The 19,648-nt window shown below is 35.7% G+C and overlaps 1 protein-coding gene across 2 annotated transcripts in view; it reads left to right on the forward strand.

Annotated features, from left to right (window-relative positions):
• ARNT2 (aryl hydrocarbon receptor nuclear translocator 2) overlaps positions 1-19,648 on the forward strand; it is a 258,192-nt gene that overhangs the window by 224,313 nt on the left and 14,231 nt on the right. For both annotated transcript variants that reach the window (XM_051981159.1, XM_051981160.1), the window contains exons 13-17: positions 2,459-2,531; positions 3,380-3,503; positions 12,521-12,620; positions 17,098-17,236; positions 18,430-18,595. In XM_051981159.1, coding sequence (XP_051837119.1) covers positions 2,459-2,531; positions 3,380-3,503; positions 12,521-12,620; positions 17,098-17,236; positions 18,430-18,595 — 602 coding nt within the window. The remainder of the gene's footprint in view (positions 1-2,458; positions 2,532-3,379; positions 3,504-12,520; positions 12,621-17,097; positions 17,237-18,429; positions 18,596-19,648) is intronic.

The raw sequence follows: 19,648 nt of genomic DNA on the forward strand, positions 1-19,648 counted from the left end.
TTCCTGCTCCTCATAAATTTATAAGAGAGAGAGAGAGAGAGAGAGAGAGAGAGAAGAGAAGAGAAGAGAAGAGAAGAGAAGAGAAGAGAAGAGAAGAGAAGAGAAGAGAAGAGAAGAGAAGAGAAGAGAAGAGAAGAGAAGAGAGAAGAGAGAAGAGAGAAGAGAGAAGAGAGAAGAGAGAGAGAGAAGAGAGACTCAGAGAAGCTTTGATAGATTTACAATCTCATTGGCATTAGGTACTGCTTAAGACTCTAAAATCTATGCCTTCATATCCTGCACAGTTCTTGTGCATGCCTTTCCTTAGCTTCTCCATGGAGAAACTACCCTATGCACTAGAGATTTTCCTCTGGATCTTTGCATATTTTCCTATTTTGTGGATTTCAGTGCCACTCTATAACTATCTATATTTTACCCTTGCTGCTTTTAACTCACATTGCTTCCTTTCCAGAATGCATTATGAACAATATTTTCTATACTAGGACTTTCTTAAACTTTTTTCACTCACAACCTCTTTTCACCAGAGAAATTTTTATATGGCCCTAGGTATATAAAATATACAGATCAAACATTTACTGATAATAAGTCATAATTTTGTGACATTTAATTACCATGATCCCATATGGGGTTTAAGAAATTTTGTCCCATACTATTTCTTGTGTACTCATCATATTTAGCAATATGCTTGTTACACAGCCTTCTCAAACCACTCCTACATTGCAATAAAAAGGTTCCTGGGGCCCAGATCAGCATAGGTATTTAAGCTAGAAAGGCTAGATGCTAAGGGCTAATATGGTTACTTGCAACTTGAAGCTTATGTCAGTCATCTTAAAGATCATTGTGGGTAAGATTCGTCTAAAAGCAGTATATAAGGACAAGTTTGATTTCAGAGGCTTGTAGGCATAGGGCTACATAGAAGGCCCTTAAACTGTAACCATTCAATGCTTGCTTTAGGCATTAAACACATTTTGTAACTAGGACCATGTTGTTTTTGAGGCATTTCAGTTGTGTCCATCTCTTCATCACTTTGGGAGTTTTTTTGGAAGAGATACAGAAGTCTGCCATTTCCTTCCTCAGCTCATTTTACAGATGGAGACAGGAAAAGTTAAGTAACTTGTGTAGGGTTCTACAGCTAGTAAGTGCCTGAGGTCAGTTTTGAACTCAAGAAGAGAAGTCTTTGTGACTGCAGGCCTAAAACTATTCCTTGTGCCACCTGCCTTCCCAGGATAGTGGTTAGATGTGATGGCAAAAAAAAAAAATTTACGCCATCTAGCAGAACATTACTGACAAAAAATGGTATAGACAATAAATGACATAGGAATCTTGAGGAAGGAAGGAGTGGTCAGCGTGGACCTAGGAAGACTGAGTGTGACAAGACCTATGAAAAAGAAGGATTTCCATTGGCTAAAAGGATGAGCAAATATCATTTTGGGAAAATATGAGAGAGAGTTCTAGAATGAAAAGTGGGATTTTTTAATGCTATATGATTCTTTAACTTAGGGAGGGAGTAACAATTAGCATAATTATACTTCAATAATTCAAAAGATCAGAGATTTATCATTATGACTATTCCCTCTCCTAACAATATAGATTATATACCTTTCAGGCTTTAGCATAGTCTTCATCGGTTAATATGGTCCAAAAATTTCATCATTTGTGATCTAACTTTTTGGGGATAGCAATTATTTTATACTAATTAATAAAAAAAGAGGTTGGCTCAATTGCAAAGGTTTGCTTTTCACTAAACTTGCCAGTGACCTGCTAGACTTTATAGAATACCAGATGATTTGACTTATAAGAGAGAAAGAATAAGAAAAGACTAATAAAAACTAGATATTCTGATTTTCGATATGAGCCTGTGATTTGAAGAACATTGCTCTGTTGTCCTTCCCTATTGTTCCAAGAAGAAGCATGGCTCATTGGAAAGACCACTGGATTTGAAATCAGAGAATCCTCATTTGAATCTTAGCCCTACCATTATTAGCTTTATGTCTTGATTTGTTACTTGGTATTATTGAATATCAGTTTCTTTCTCTATGAAATTTGGGTGTTGAGATTAAGTGATCTCAAAGGTCCCTTCAAGATAGAGATCTGTGGTCCTATGAGTTTAGGCCTTTAAAAAGGATTGTCAATATTATTTTATGGAAAATGGAGACATAATTTAAAATACATGCCTTTAAGAAATGTTTTATTGCAAGAGAGTGATTCTTATCTTTATCTTTGTTGGGAAGAAAGAAAAAGTTCAAAATTTGCAAAATACCCATCTTTTGCTTTCCTGGGGGGAAAATGAGTCTTATCATGTTGTATATCAGAAAAAGTTATAATCAATATTCATTTGTACCTTTTCTAATAAAAATAATAGCAGCTGGCATTTATACAGCATTTTTAAGGCTGACAAAACACTATATATGATATCTCATTTTATATTTTTCATAATTTTTATTTGTCTCCATGTTTACAGACAACTTCAGCAACAGCAGGCCGAACTTGAAGTACACCAGAGAGATGGACTGTCTTCATATGATTTATCTCAGGTGAACTTTGATATAGCTGTTTATTGATCTTTATTGATCTAAAACAGCAATGGAACATCTCCATGCTGCACGTCAGCATCATTCCTGTAATTAAGTTTTATCTTTCTTACAAGGTGATGTTGCTTTAGCCATTCTTATTGGGTCAGAGAATGATTTTCTTCTGATGGGATATTCTAGCTATACCATTCAGAACAGAGCCACCAAAAATTTAAGGACTGAAGCAGATGAAGAACTGTGAGCAGTATTGAATCACCTCATTTGTGTTTCTGATGATGAAAGTAACTCATTATTTTGAAGTTTTATTTTGAAATCTGGATTTGAAGTTTAAGCTGAGTGTTACAAAACAATTGATTAACCTTCCCCCCTTAGCTCTTGTCCATCTTCTCTTTTTTCATGTCTCTCCCTTATTATGTATTCCTTTTTCCTCTTCTCCCTCAATCTGTCTTCCATCTTCCTCAGCTACCCCCATCTAGCTGACCACACACAACATGGAACCGAAGTGTCTCTGAATATTTGTTGTGTTTATAACTTTTGTTTCCACTTCATAATTTTAAAAGTAAATAAATTGAGCATTTGGTGTTTCTTCCCCTAAGGGAGAAAGACATACACAAAGTTGTTTTTTTTATTCCTTTGTTGTCCTTAATTGACCGTAGATTTTTTTCTGTGGGTCAGTAGCCTTCAGAGGGAAAAAGTGTTTTTGACAATTGTTTAAACAATAAAACAATATCAGTGTCCAGATAGAAGGAGAAACCTAAAGACAAAGAATTGATAGTCATTAATAGCTACTAAAGAAAGTTTTTTTGTGTTAAATAGTTGAAGTGGTCAATTTCTTTCTTATATTTTAATAGGTGCCTGTTCCAAATATACCAGCTAATGTTCATGAGACTGGAAAACCAGTAGAAAAGGCAGACACAATCTTTTCCCAAGAAAGAGATCCTCGGTTTGCAGAGATGTTTGCAGGAATAACTGCATGTGAGTGGCCTTTAGAATTCCTTTTTATTTATTTTATTCTTTAAGCAATAATTGTTAAAACAGAGCAATCACTGGTGACTCAGAATTCTGCTCCTAGAAAGCACAAAATGCGATTGTAAAGTTCATTGTCAATTTAAACAGTAAAAAGACCAGATGACCATAACTTTTCATTTGGAATGAAGGAAAAAATGGATAAAGAATTTGAATCTCTTATAATGGGTCCTTTTTATTTTGGCTTTCTGAAAAAATAAACAAATTGCCAAGGTTTTCAAAATAAAGTCACAAGAGATAATTTATTTCTCATCCCAGCTGACCAGATTCACAGCTTTGTTGGGTACCCAGAAAACAGCAGGGAGGATAATTACAACAGTTAGAATCTCCTTGGATTTTCCCAAGTCACTTGAGGTGAGAGCAGTGATTCTGATAGGAAGGAGCACTGGTGAAGCAAAGATTCACTGTAGCTTGACTGTTCCAGGGATAGTTTTAAGGAAATTCTGAGGCAAAAATTTTTCAGTTCTATGGATGTCAGCAAGTCCTGCTCAGGAGCAGGGGAGAAAACCAGCTTTCTGCTTCAGCAATGGAATGCTTGTGAGATGAGAACAAAATAATTTAGTTTTCCAAAGACCATGCCATTTTTCCTTTTTTTTAGAAAAGAAAAAATGCAAAAGATGGTTTTATTTGTTGTTGTTTGGGGAGGTTTGGAGTCTTTTATGGAAGGAGGGTGTTTCTCTTGTTCCCTTTTGACACTCAAATGTCTGTCTGTCTTTTCCTGTCTCTCTCTCCCTCCCTTCCTTCCTCCTGCTCTTCCTCCTCCTCTTTCTCTTTCTCTTCTTTCTCCTTCTGTTTTCCTTCTCCTTATTTTTCCTTCTCTCTCTTTCTCTCAGACTCTCTCTGTCTCTGTCTCTCTGTGTGTCTCTCCCTCCTCTTTCTCTCTCTCTTTCACTGTCTTTCTTTCTATTGTGGCTTAAAAAAAAAATAAACTCTGCTTAAGTAGCTTGGAATGAAGGAAGAGATTCCCCATGAGGTCTCCCAGCAGGGGGCAGAGTTCCGGCCTATGAAACATCCATAGAACTTGACCTTTCCCTAACTGCCTGATCCCCATCACTTCTGTTTATTTACTTGAAAGATTGGATGTTCTGGGACTTCTCCTGTTGTGAGACAGGAACCCAAGCCGGGCAACTCAATTCCCACCCCAGGCTCCGGAGCCTGAAACGACAGGAGCCCAAGCAGGGTGGTTCACTTCTCTCCCCAGGCCCCGGACCTTGAACCCAGGATAGTCCTGCTTTCGTGGGGCTTCCAGAAATTCTGACATTGGAAGAAAATGGGTGGGGGCTCAGCCCAGCAGGCTCTCAGTTCAGCTGGCGGACAAACCCCAGGTTCTGATGAATGCCAGCACTCTTATATTCTGCCTCAGTACAAAATGCAATTTCTAATACTGATGCTCATGAAACCTAATCAGGTGTTCTTAATTATTTGTTTAAGAACAAGAGGAGTTTCCCAAAAGACTCAATAAAATACCAAATTAAAAATAGAGGGAAGGTTTTGAGTGTATGTAGCTTGGGTACTTCTAACCTTAAAACTTTTTTTCCTTGTATTTTTTTTAATTGGGGGGTGGGGGGATTTAGGAAAAAAAAACAATTAATTAGGATATAATAAAATAAAGGCAAAAAAATGTTTTTAATTTTATTTTAAATCCTAACATTTATAGCATGAAGTGATCTTTAAGATTATCTCTCTCAAACCTGCTATCCACCTGTTTTAGAGTTTAGGAAATTAATAGTCAAAGAGAATTAAATTGCCCAAGATTACATGAATAGTAAATAAAATATCCAGGACTCAAGTATAAGCTCTTTGTATAGTATTGATACTGAAAGCCAGCATCATTTACAGAAAAGACTCACAAAATGTTTAACACTTCAGCCTGCATAGAAATATATCACATTACCACAATGGGGGCGGTTTAAAGAGTATCGAATGGGAGTCAGAGAGCCAAAATTCAAGTCCCAGCTTTACTACTTGCCAAGGATGAGACCTTGGACAACTTGCAATAATGGTAGTAGTTTTAGTCGTAGTCCTAAGAGTAGTAATAATGAGAAAACATTTTTAAAGTACTTAGCATGATGCCTAGATATTGTAGGTGCTATATAAATGGTGGTCATGGTAATGGTGGTAATAGCAGCAGTAGCAGTAGTAATGAGATATTTATAAAGATATTTATAGTTGCTAGGATGTGGTAGATACTAAATAAATGTTTGATGGTGATGGTTAGTAGTAATAGTAGTAGTAGTAGTAGTAGTAGTAGTAGTAGTAGTAATGGTAGTAGTAATAGTAGTAGTGATAGTAATAGTAGTGGTAGTGGTGTAGTAGTAGTAGTAGTAATAGTAGTAGTGGTAGTAGTAATAGTAGTAATGGTAGTGGTATAGTAGTGGTAGTAGTAATAGTAGTAATAGTAGTAGTAGTAGTAATGAGATATTTGTAAAGTACTTGGTATAGTTGCTAGGATGTGGTAGATAACTAAATAAATGTTTGGTAGTAATGGTAGTAGTAGTAGAAATGCTACTACTACTACTACTAGTAATGGTAATAGTAGTAGTAGTAGTAATAATGGTAGTGGTAGTGGTAGTAGTAGTAGTAATGGTAGTGGTAGTAATGGTAGTAGTAATAGTAGTAGTAGTAGTAGTAATGAGATATTTGTAAAGTACTTGGTATAGTTGCTAGGATGTGGTAGATAACCAAATAAATGTTTGGTAGTAATGGTAGTAGTAGTAGAAATACTACTACTACTAGTAGTGGTAATGGTAATAGTAGTAGTAGTAGTAATAATGGTAGTGGTAGTGGTAGTAGTAGTAGTAATGGTAGTAGTAGTAGTAGTAGTAGTAGTAGTAATAGTAATGAGATATTTGTAAAGTACTTGGTATAGTTGCTAGGATGTGGTAGATAACTAAATAAATGTTTGGTGGTAGTGGTGGTGGTAGTAGTAATAGTACTAGTAGGAATAGTAGGAGTAGGAGTAATAGTAGTAGTAGTCATAGCAGTAGTAGAGTGGTAGTGGTAGTAGTAGTAGTAATGGTAGTAGTAATAGTAGTAGTAGTAGTAATGAGATATTTGTAAAGCACTTGGTATAGTTCCTAGGCTGTGGTAGATACTAAATAAATGTTTGGTGGTAGTGGCAGTAGTAGTAGTAGTAGTAGTAGTAGTAGTAGTAGTGGTAGTAGTGGTAATGGTAGTAGTAGCAGCAGCAGCAGCAGTAATGAGATAATATTTGTAAAGGGCTTACCTTAATGCCTGGCATATAGTAGGTGCTATATAAATGTTAGTAGTAGCAGCAATGAGATATTTGTGATAGGTTCTATATAAATGTTAGATGATAGAAGTAGTTATAGTTGTGATTGTAGTTTTTGTAGTAATAATGAGATATTTGTAAAGTACTTAGCATAGTACCTGGTAAATGATGCGTGCTAAATAAATGTTAGGTGATTGTAGTAGTATTTCTTTTTTTCTTTGCTGAGGCAATTGGGGTTACGTGATTTGCCCAGGGTCACACAACTAGGAAGCATTAGGTGTCTGAGGCAGGATTTGAACTTAGGTCTTTCTGAATTCAGGGCCAGCATTCTATCCATTGCATCAACTACTTGCCCCAGTAATAGTATATTTATAAAGTGCTCAGCATAGAACCTGACACATAATAGGTGCTATAAAATGTTAACTAGCAGTGATAATAATAGTTGTTGTAATATTGAAGTATTATTTGAAATATAATTAGCGTGGTGCTTAGCATGTATTAGATCCTATATAAATGTTAACTAGTAATAAAGCATTTATTCTATAGAATTTACATGTAGCACTTTTAAGATTTTCCATGTAGGAGCAGCTAGGTGGCGCAGTGGATAGAATACCAGCGCTGAAGTCAGGAGGACTTCAATCTCTGAAATTCTTCTTAACTCAAGAGCAGAAATTTAGAAACAGAAAGGACCTGAGTCCAACCCCTCATTTTACAGGTGAAGAAATTAATGTACACGGAGAGAGGTTAAGTGACTTTCTGAAGTGATTCCAGGTAAAATGGAGAGATTGGGACCAGAACCCCAATGTGCAAAGTTTTTTGGATAAAAAATGGGAGAAATGAGGCCTGGCATTTTTATTAATGTAGGAAATGTATCTATTCAGTCTTCAGACACTTTTTTTTCTTTGCACTAACCTTGCAAGTAGAAGAACCAGGCTCAAGGGCCCATTCTTTCAATGATTCTTAAACTGACCAAAGTCACATAACCTTTCTGAACCTCACTGTCCAAATCTGTGAAATGAGATAATAATGCATGTGATATTCACCTCAAAGAGTTGTTCTTTAAAAAAACAAATCTCTTTCAAGAACTTTATAAATACAGATTCAATATTATTATACTTACAGTTTCAGGCCTTTTATTCTCACAGATTAGATTCTCAAAGGATAGAATCAAGTTGTATTTGTTAAAGATTTCATTTCAAGCCCCAAATCTGGTCCATATTAAGTTTAGGAATTAGCAAATTTATAATATAGAAAAAATAATATACATAATAAATATAGAAAAAAATAACTAGCAATTATTTATAGCATTTGGAGAGTTACAAAATACTTTTTAAATATCTCATTTGATTCCCACAATGACACTGTGAGATGGATGCTTTTATTATCCCCATCTTGCCAATAAGGAAACTGAAGCAAGCAGAAATGAAATGATTTCTTCAAGATCATACAGATAGTAAGTATCTAGAAAACTTTGGTAGCAAAGGAATCAAAAGAAGGATTCAAGTTTTTTCTGACATCAAGTCCACTATTCATTGGACTGCAGGTCCAACGCTGTTCACTGAGCCACATAGGTCGATTTATCTGTTTCAGCAATTCAATAAACATGGATTAAGCTCCAATTATGTGAGTTGGTGGAAATAAATAAGATGATCCAGCCCTCATAAATTCTGCAGCCTAAAAAATTAAACCAAATCAGCTGCCTTTGTTAGGTGTCCATTCAGGTCTTAGGACAGTTACTCTTTAGCCTCCACTGATAGCCCAATATGGAATTTCATAAGTCTACTTTGTTCATTCATGACACATTGATCTGAAGAATCTGCACTGGGCCATAGCTACCTGAGATTACAGGGGGAGAAAGTTTTTTTTTTTTTTTCTTCTGGATTTGGACCAGTCAAAAATTTGGAAGTTCTCTCAACTGCTCTAAAGGGATATCCAGAATCCCTGTTCAATTATTTCAGTCATATCCAATCCTATGATTTTATTTGGGTTTTCTTGGCAGACATGGAGAGGTTTGCTATTTCCTCTTCCAGCTCATTTTATAGATGAGGAAATTGAGGCAACAGAGTGAAGTGACTTGTACAGGATCATACGGCTAGTATGTATTTAAGGTCAAGAGCAATTCAGAGCTATGTCCAAAGGGCTGTAAAACTGTGCATACTCTTTGATCCAGCAGTGTCTTTACTGTTTTATAAAAGAGGAGAAAGAGCCCACAAATCCAAAATATTTGTAGCAGCTCTTTTTGTGGTGGCAAAGGATTGGAAAATGAGTACATGTCCATCAATTGGGGAATGTCTGAATAAGTTATGGTATATGAAAGTAATGGAATATTATTGTTCTAAAAAAATGCCAAACAAGCTGATTTTAGAAAGATTTGAAAAGATTTACATGAACTGATGCTGAGGGAAACAAGTACAATCAGGAATACATTGTATATGAAAACAGCAAGATTGTGCAGTGATCAACTATGACAGACTTAGTTCTTTAAAACTAGCAGTTTCAGTGATCCAAGGCAATCCCAATAAGCTTTGGATGGAATACCTTTATCTGTATCCAGAAAGAGAATTATGTAGACTGAATGGAAATCAACAAATGCTATGTTCAGTTTTTTACCTCTTTCTCTTCTGTTGTTTATTTGTTTTGTCTTGTGCTTTTTTTCCTTTTGTTCTGATTTTTATCTTCTAACATGATTCATGAGGAAATGTTTCAAAAAAGAAAGAAAGAATATACATGTATAACCAAAAAAAAGAAAGAAAGAAAGAAAGAAAGAAACTTTTTTACATATATTTAGGAAAAATGAAAATAAAAAATTAATTTAAAAATCTGAGGCCAGATTTGAATTCAGGCCCAACACTATTCACTGTGCCCTACCCCACCAGAATTTAGTACTATGAAATTTAGAGCCATGAGAGGCATAAGACATTATTTAGTTAAGCCCTCTCATTTTCTACATGAAGAAACCTAAGGCCAGAGAGATGTGGCCAAAGCTACATAGGTAGTAAGTAGCAGTAATAGCATTCAACTTCAGGAGATCCCAAAAGAAATTCATTCCTTTTTTTTTTTTTTTTTAGCTACTTCTACTTTATTTTATTTTTTAACACTTGTTTTTGTTTTTTTTAAATTATTAAAGCTTTTTATTTTCAAAACATATGCATAGATAATTTTCAATATTCACCCTTGAAAAATTTTGTGTTCCAAAGTTTCCCCTCCCTTTCTCCACAAGTAATCCAATTATAGACAGCATATTAGACAGCAAGTAATCCAATATGTATTAAACATATGCAATTCTTCTATACATATTTCCACAATTACCATGATGCACAAGAAAAATCAGATCAAAAAGGAAAAAATGAGAAAGAAAGCAAAATTCAATCAAACAACAACAAAAAAAGTGAAAATGCTATGTTGTGATCCACACTCAGTTCCCATAGTTCTCTCTCTGGGTGCAGATGGCTCTCTTCATCACAAAACTATTGGAACTAGCCTGAATCATCTTATTGTTAAGTCATTTCCGTCAGAATTGATCATCATATAATCTTGCTGTTGTCATGTACAATGATCTCCTGGTTCTAACTCACTTCATTTAGCATCAGTTCATTTAAGTCTCTCCAGGCCTTTCTGAAGTCATCCTGCTGATATTTTTTTATAGAACATTAAGATACTATAACATTTGTATACCATAATTTATTCAGGCATTCTCCAACTGATGGGCATCCACTCAGTTTCCAGTTCCTTACCACTACAGAAAAGGGCTGCTACAAACATTTTTCCACATGAGGGTCCCTTTCACTCCTTTATGATCTCTTTGGGATATAAGCCCAAAAGAGACACTGTTGGATCAAAGAGTATACACAATTTGATAGTCATTTGGGCACAGTTCCAAATTGCTCTCTAGAATGGTTGAATCAATTCACAACTCCACCCACAATGTATTAGTGTCCCAGCTTTCCCACATCCTTTCCAACATTTGTTATTATTTTTTCCTGTCATCTTAGCCAATCTGAGAGGTGTGTAGTGATACCTCAGAATTATCTTAATTTGTATTTTTCATTAGTAGTGATTTAGAGCACCTTTTCATATAACTAGAAATGGTTTTAATTTCTTCACCTGAAAATTGTCTGTTCATAGACTTTGACCATTTATCAATTGGAGAATGACTTGGATTTTTATATATTTGAGTCAATTCTCTATATATTTTAGAAATGAGGCCTTTATTAGAACCCTTGAATATAATTTTTCCCCAGTTTATTGCTTCCCTTCTAATCTTTTCTGCATTAGTTTTGTTTGTACAAAAACTTCTTAACTTAATATAATCAAAATTATCCATTTTGTATTCAGTAATGTACTCCAGTTCTTCTTTGGCCACAAATTCCTTCCTTCTCCACAGATCTGAGGGATAAACTATCTTTTGTTCTTCTATTTGCTTATAATATCACTCTTTATGTCTAAATCATGAGACCATTTCAACCTTATCTTGCTATATATGTAGGGTGTTGGGTATGAGTCAATGTTAGTTTCTGCCATACTAATTTCTAATTTTCCCATCAATTTTTGTCAAATAGTGAGTTCTTATCCCAAAAACTGGGGTCTTTGAGTTTTTCAAACACTAGATTACTGTAGTCATTGACTATTGTGTTTTATGAACCTAAGCTATTTCACTGATTGACTACTCTATTTCTTAACCAGTACCAAATAGTTTTGATAACCACTGCTTTATTATATAGTTTTAGTTCTGATATAGCTAGACCACCTTCATTTGCATTTTGTTCTCTTGTTGCTGGATTTTGCTGGCAACATATTGAAATGTTGATGATTTATGTGGATTTATTCCATATCCTGTTGTGAATTGTTTCTAGTAATTTTTTAGTTGATTCTCTAAGTATATCATTATATCATCTGCAAAAAATGATAATTTGTTTTCCTCATTACCTACTCTAATTCCTTTAATTTATTTTTCTTCTTTTATTGCCAAAGGTAACATTTCTAATACAGTATTAAATAGTAATTGTTCAGTGCTGACCGAAAAACAAAATCTTCCCTGTTTAGTGGAACCTCATACTACAATGTCATAGACTTAAAAAATAATAATACTCAGCTCATTTTCATGCCATTGTGAGACTCTGGATTAAGACTTTGGTGGAGCCTGAATAGTACATGTGGATTTTTAGTCATGAACTAGATTCAAATTCAAAGCACCATGTCACCTTGGGAAGTCACTTCCCAAGTGATCAGTTTCCTTATCTATTAAATGAAGGGATTGAGTTAAGTGATCTCAAAAGCTCTTTCTAGCTCTAAATCTATACACTTGTGATCATATGCAATGAAGGGAAGGAAGGTGTAAAGGGATAGATTGAGACAGTTCCTAACTATAGTACCCTCAGATCAATTCTTCCCATCTGTAATACTGGTCAAGTGCCTACAGAGTTCTAAATGCAGTGAATGAATAGAGAAGGTATATTACTCTATCTTAGGAGGTAGAACACATGCTCAGTAATGTGATTGGGTATAGAGAGATGTGGCTCCTAAGATATAGGAGTCAGGGGGGATATGCAAGAACGGGGAAAGGATCTTATATCATGACATCTTAAAATTATCATGCAAAGCTGGTCAGCTCTCAAACTAAGTACATTCTATACCTTCCTGACAGCAATAGCTTCTGTCTCCATCCTCAGTGATGGAGAACTTCCTCGGTTGAGTTCTTTGCTCTCCTATAACAGTTTTTCTTGTTTTTTTCTAGCGGAGAAAAAAATGATGGCGTCTGCCTCAGCAGCTGGGAACCAACAACTTTACTCCCAAGGAAGTCCATTCCAGCCAGGACACTCAGGAAAGGCTTTCAGGTACAGTACTAGAGTGAAGAGCAAGGTTCTGGATCAGATCTTCCTTTTTTCTAATAAATTTGGCCAGGATTGCTAACTGGCCCAGCGCGACAGCAAGTGGCTTCCTTTTGAGGTGGGTTTTATGTTTGCTTTGGATTTTTTTTTTAATGCCTGTATTTCTGACCTTTGCGTGCAAACAGGGAAGTTGTAATTAGTGATTTATTTGTAGATGCTTGCTGTTGTATTTTGTTCTTCAGTCATTTCTGTCCTGTCTGACTCTCCATGACCTCTTTTAGGGTTTTCTTGGCAGAGATCCTAGAGTGGTTCACCATTTCCTTCTCCCAACTTCATTTTCCAGATGAGGAATAGAGGCAAACAGGGTAATGTGATTTGCCCAGGGTCACACCCCAATGTCTGAGGCCAGTTTTTAATTCAGAAAGATGAGTCTTCTTGACTGCAGGACACAACACTATCCACTATCCACTGAGCCACCTGGCTTTTAGGGTGTTACTGATTCTTTTTCTTTGTTTGAAAGCAGTTTGCAAAGAGAGGCTGTATTATTATTTACTCTGGATGCATAATGCAAGGAGGTCAAGAATAGGTCATGTTTTTGCAGCTAATTATATGTTTCTGTTTATTCCAAAGCTTGATGCCATTTAAGACCATAATTAGTGCCATCTTTTGGTAGAATCTATGACCTTGGATAGGAGCAGAACCAGAAATCCTGTAGGTAAACCTTACAAAATTACAGGTGTTAACATGACTCTCCACCTCCTTCTTAAGGTCTCCAGGTCCCTTATTATTACAACTTCTTTATCATCAACAAATATTTAATAAGCATCTATAATTTGCTACTCAGAGGAAGACAAAAATTTAAATCATGATCCTTGATCCTCTGGGAATTTACAAACTAATTGAAGAGATAAAACATGCATCAAAAGAGATGAATAAAAAATTTAAGGTAACATCTCATCCAAACCTATCATTGCTTTCTCCAAGGTTGCCAGTGATTCCTTACTTGCTAAACCCAATACACTTTTCTTGGTTACCATTTTTCTAAATCTTCAGTGAGTCTTTTATGCTGATAGTATAAAATTCAAACTCCTCTTTTTGAGGGGTAAGGGGATGGGGAATCATTGAAAAACTTTATCTGTCTTTTACTATTTACAGATTTCACATACTCCCCTTCATGTACTATATGTTTCAACCTAACTGACCTGTTTACTGTTCATCATATGCCACATTCTATCTCCCATTCTCATGTTTCTGCACAGACTAACCCTACTCTTAGAATGCCTTTTCCATCCCCTTTTTTGGAATCCCAAACTACCTCCGAAGTACAGCCCAAGTACAACCTCCTCTAATCCTACTCCCATCTCTTGTTATTCCCATTACTCCTCTTGTCATCCCCCTCAAAAAGGAAAGTGGCTCTTTATAAATTAGATGCTTATTTATCTGTGTACATACATATATATCCTTGCAATAGAATACTAAGCTCCCTGAGGCCAGATTCTGTTTAATTTATAGCTATGTCTCCTCAGAGTTTGTCATATTAACTTACATATAGTAGGTACTTAAAGATGTTTATTGAATTGAGTAATAGAAGCTAAGCATAAAAAGGTAATATGGACACTGAGAGTTCAGGGGAGAATTCTCACCAGGGTCTGGGGACTGTTAGGAAAAAACTGATGGAATATATGAGACTTAAGCCAAGACTTACAAGAAGGGCAAGACTTAAACAAGTAGAAGGAGGGGGAGACTTTTGAGGTAAGAACAATGATATAAAGCAAGGTGTGCTTATAGGAACATTCAGGGAATGTTCAAGGAACAGTGAACAATACACTAGGTGAAGGTTTTCTAGGGACTGGGGAAGATGATTGTTGGAAGCTAGAAAGAATCAGATTGTAAAGAATTTCAGAACAGCCATACTGTGTGATTAACTTTAAAAAAAATTCAGCTTTTCTAAGCAATTCAATGATCTAAGACCATTCTAAAAAGACTCATGATGTAAAATTCTGAAAATATCCAGAGAAAAAACTGTGGAGTCTGAATGCAGATATTCATTCTGCATGCAATAAGATCATAGAATCATCCATAAATCTATTGCTGGAAGAAACCTCAGAGACCATCTAAGCCAGCCCTTTCATTTTACAGATGAAAAATTAAGGTGGAGGGAGTTTGGATATTTATCCAAGGTCATAGCATTAGGAATGAGATTTGCACCCAAACAGCTAGCAATAAGATAATGAGGGCCTAGATTGTGAGGTCATATTGATAATGACAATGGAAAAGAAGGGTGAATATAAAAATTATTGTGTAATAAGAATCTAACAGATTTGATGACTGACAGAATGAGGAGAATAAGGAGGATACTATGATGTGCCTGGAAAAATAATAGTATCCTTGACAGAAATAGGGAAGGCTAGATAGAAGAAAACATAGTTTGAAGAGAAAGACAGATTTTAAACCTTTATCGTACATTGCAACTGCCTCTTAAAAATACAGGCCTATGATCCTGGAGAATAAATTTAAAAGCATTCTTCAAAAAGATGAAAGCATTATAGATATGTGTGGTAGTATTATATCCTAGAAAACATGCTTTTGATATAATACACAGCACATTTGTTCTTGCTGAGTCTCTTTTGAACTAGGTATGTTGCAGAGAGCAATCAGAAACCAAAATTGGGTCAAAGACAAACTTTCTCTGGGCTCTTGAAATTCCTCATTTTCTTTAGCAAATGGCTAATCTTTCTGTCCTCTGTAAAGGAAAAAAGCAGCACTGGCTCTCATCCCAGTGGTGGTCCATCAAGAAATGAATGAGAGTGAAACCAAAAGAGTGAATCTTCTTTGCTTGGACTTACTTGCCATGTAATAGAGCAATAACATAATGTGACAACACTGCCAAATATACATTGGGTTTTTTAATGAGAAAGAAAAGAGAATTAGAAAAGGTTTAGTAAACTTGATAAAGAATTAGTCAATTTGACTATTGGAATTATGCTTTACAGTATTAACAAGAAAGAAGCACTTTTAAGTAATCAGTGCAAAAACGTTTGTTTAACAAATTTTTTCAGCAAGGAAATTGGAAAGAATATCTAGCTCCAGCACCACTACCTTCTTTAAAGAGATAAACCATGATCCTAAAGAATAGTCTGGAAGGCATTCCTTAATATAATTAATAAAATTATGATATTCAATTGAGTAGATTATTATTATTAGTCATAATAATAACTGACTTTAATTTAGCACTTTATTTTACAAAGTGTTTCAATATCTCATTGGCTCATTATCTCATTTGTTATGGATCAATCAATCAAATCAACAAGCATTTGTAAATGGCTACTATATACCACACACTATACTTGAGAAACAAAGGCAAAAATTGAAATAGTTTCTGCCCTCACAGAACTTAAATTGAAAGGAAGAGACAACATGTATACAACTCAGTATATCTAAAACATATACAAATTAGTATATTTAGAATATATACAAAATAAATCCCGTGCCAATGTTTATTGAGTAACTTTGGGAACAAAATTAAGAAATACCTAATGTAGAAGGTGGTGATTGAATTAAGTCTTGAAGTAAATAAGAGATTTTCAAAGGAGAAGGTGAAGGATTAGCGACTTCCATTCATGGAAGATAGCCAGCACTAAGGCATGGATGTAAAACAAAGGATGTAATATGTGAGAAATTGTATTATGATAGTTAACATTTACATAGTACTTTGTACCAGGCATTATGCTAAATTCTTTACAATTATTATTTTTTTGACACTTGCTATAATTCTGAAAGGTAGATGCTATAATGCCTATTAATAGTAGCTAACATCTGAGAAGTACTTACTATGTGCAAGTATTGTGCTAAGCACTGTACAAGTGATATCTCATTCAATCCTCACAACAAAACAACAATTGGACTACCACATTAAGAACTGTTGGCCTTCTTTAAGGTTCATACTCTGGCTTGATGTCTTTTCTCTTTGCAGTTAAAGAGCTTATCTCTTCTCAGGAGAAATCAAGTAGCAATTCTTTTTGTATATGGTTAGAAGTCAAATAAATTGTGTGTCTCCCCCCAATGTAAAGAAATCTATCATGTATTAGAAGGTTGAAGAGAGGAAACCATGGAAAAGCAGAAATTGAAGATATCCCAGGAGTGGATCGATCAACATATCAAGTCAAGAAGCATTTATTAAGTATCTCCTGTGAGCCAGACATTTAAATCAAAGAAAAGGGGGAAATTCATGCTCTCAAGAAGATCACACTTTAATGTATAAGCTTGGAGCAAGGTGACCTAAGGGTTGGATAAAGATAGAATTTATGTCATCTCCTTGTAGGACCTCTGTGATTCCAAAAAAGATAAAAGGGATTCTGGACATGATCCTACATTGGGGACTGGCATAATGGACTAATCAATTGATAATTCTGAATTCTGTACTGGCATTATTAGTCACAATATTTCCCTCACAGGAGTTTTTGTTTTTGTTTTTCCTTTCTAGCTCTTCGGTGGTTCACGTACCTGGAGTCAATGATATTCAGTCCTCTTCTTCAACAGGCCAAAATATGACGCAGATTTCTCGTCAGATAAATCAGAGTCAAGTTGCCTGGACTGGGAGTCGTCCACCATTTCCTGGACAGGTATGGTGATTCATAAGGAAATTGGTATGGTCAGCCAAGAGTCTTTGTCCTTTAAAATTGACATTGTTTCTGAGAGTTGAATATAGTCTGACTCATTCCCTCTCCCTTTGAAACTTGGTTGACTTGATTAGCATTATTATTGACCATGATATCCATATTTTTTCCCCTTAATGAAATCAGCTGGTTCTGAGATAAACCAATCAGAACATAGAATGCTTTTAGTCAAATCACTCCTTTTCCCAAACTAAAGGCAACAGTTTTCTGCCTTACTGAAGTGCGTTTCATCATCTGATTGATTACTTGGCTTTTGTCTGAAGATTAGTTCCAATTCAGGATGTAGATTCTCAACACCGTCATTTTTTATAATACTTGAGTACAACTACTGCTTCACCCTTCACCAGTTATTCTGATGTTATGCTATTTTGGGGAGTTTAAAGAAACAAATCACTATTGCAGAAATGTTAGCAAGCTATGAACAAGTGTCTGCCTCTCAGTTTAGCCTTTTGAACCCCCTGAATATAAAAATAGCTATATGTTATTAGTATGAGGTGAAGACCAATTAGCCTTGTTGACCTTTCTTTCTGAGAAGTCTTCGCCTTTCCCCTTAGGTAGCTGTGAGGATCTGTAAGTAATTATATTAATAAGTGTTTTGAGCTTGTAGGAGGAAAAAAAGCACCAGACTCACCAAACCAAGGTAAATATGCTATTAAAGTATTTGCCCAAGCCATTTTTAAAATAGTTTTTTACCTTCCTTTTACTATGAAGAATTGTCTTTGTTACCATTCTTCTTTCAAAGGGGCAGTAATGGAAAAGCACAGTCAAATCAGCCACTGAGCCATTATGGAGCAAATAAAGGGGTCTTCTACAACTAAGTGAAGCCTTTTTTGTGGCCTTGCTAACTCTTAAATCTGCTGTCCATCTGAACTGGTGCCTAAAAAGAGCATTCATTCTCCTTTGCTGCTCAGGCAGCAGTATACATTTAGATATTATCTCTTTCCTTAAATGCTTGTGGCAATAAGTGCAAATATTTGGATATCAAAAATGTTTGGGATTGGTAGAATCCATGGAGAAGCATTGTTCTGCCAACCCTTGCAGTAACTCCTGCTAGGCCCTAGTGATGTGGATCTACCAGGAGGGGAAAAATAAGAAGGCCTTTGTGATGTTTTTGGTTTGTTTTCTTGTGGGGGGATTAGCAAATCCCATCGCAGTCCAGCAAGACTCAATCTTCTCCCTTTGGGATTGGGACCAGCCACACCTACCCAGCCGACCCATCCTCCTACAGTCCTCTCTCCAGTCCAGCCACTTCTTCACCCAGTGGGAACGCCTACTCCAGCCTCGCCAACAGGACCTCGGGGTTTGGTAGGTTTGAAATGATTTGCTGTCAGGGCCCACAAAAGCAGAATCTTTCCTGAATATAGTCTCTCCAATGCCTTTGCCCCTTTAATGCCAATGGGTTGTAGAAGATTCCCTTCAAGTTTGGAAGAAGCTTCTAATGAGGCTATTTTTTGATCCTGGGACTCTTGTCCTGGTCATTTGAGTTCCTCTCCTTTTAGAAGGTTGCAAAATGTCTCCCTGTGTGATAGTGGGATTTATTTAGCAGGGTCTTATAAGCAACTAACTGCCCGTTCTGGTGCATTTCCCAGAGGCCCTTGCCACATAGATCATGTTTCATTTTAAAATAAACGTCCTCAATGTCTTTCCCAAGGAAAGACTTTTTGCCTTTGCTGGCAATGAGAAAGTAAGAATCACATGTTGCTGGGATGCCCGAGCTTCCTAAATATTATAGACACTTTCATGACAAGGCATTTACTAATGAATCTATTCTCCTAAATGGAGAAGCAGTGTGGCATGTAGGATAAAGTCAAGACCTGGGTTTAAGACACATACAAGTTATGTGACCTCATATGAGCAAGTCATTTAACGTCTCAGTGCCCTGGGGAATTCTTAAGACTAAACCATAGAAAAGGTGCAGTTCTATATCTGTGGAGGCATTTTCCACACCAGGAGTTCCCTACACTAATGAATTAATGGGAAGCTATGGCATAAAACTGCAAAAACTCTGAGCCCATATTAGATGTTTTGATAGTTTGCATTTAGATTTGATTTCATAGTCATCTGGTTAAAAAAATCAAATTCCTTCAAAAGAAATTGTTTACTTATGGGTAGTAACCCCATTATTGCTTTTAATGGAAATAATTTTTAATAGCATGTTTTAGTCTCATTGAATGCAGCATCTCTTGACACTTATCCAAGACTGGCTGGTTTGTTTGTTTGGTTTTTACTCATATGAATTCAGATGTGTATCCAACTATTAATCTTATTACTTGTCATATGATACTCACATATGATTTCAATCCATTGGAGCATGTAGAATGAAACAAAACAACCCCCTTTTTAATATGAAATTCAACA

Source organism: Antechinus flavipes, chromosome 2 (assembly GCF_016432865.1).
Source record: "Antechinus flavipes isolate AdamAnt ecotype Samford, QLD, Australia chromosome 2, AdamAnt_v2, whole genome shotgun sequence".
Lineage (NCBI taxonomy): Eukaryota > Metazoa > Chordata > Mammalia > Dasyuromorphia > Dasyuridae > Antechinus > Antechinus flavipes.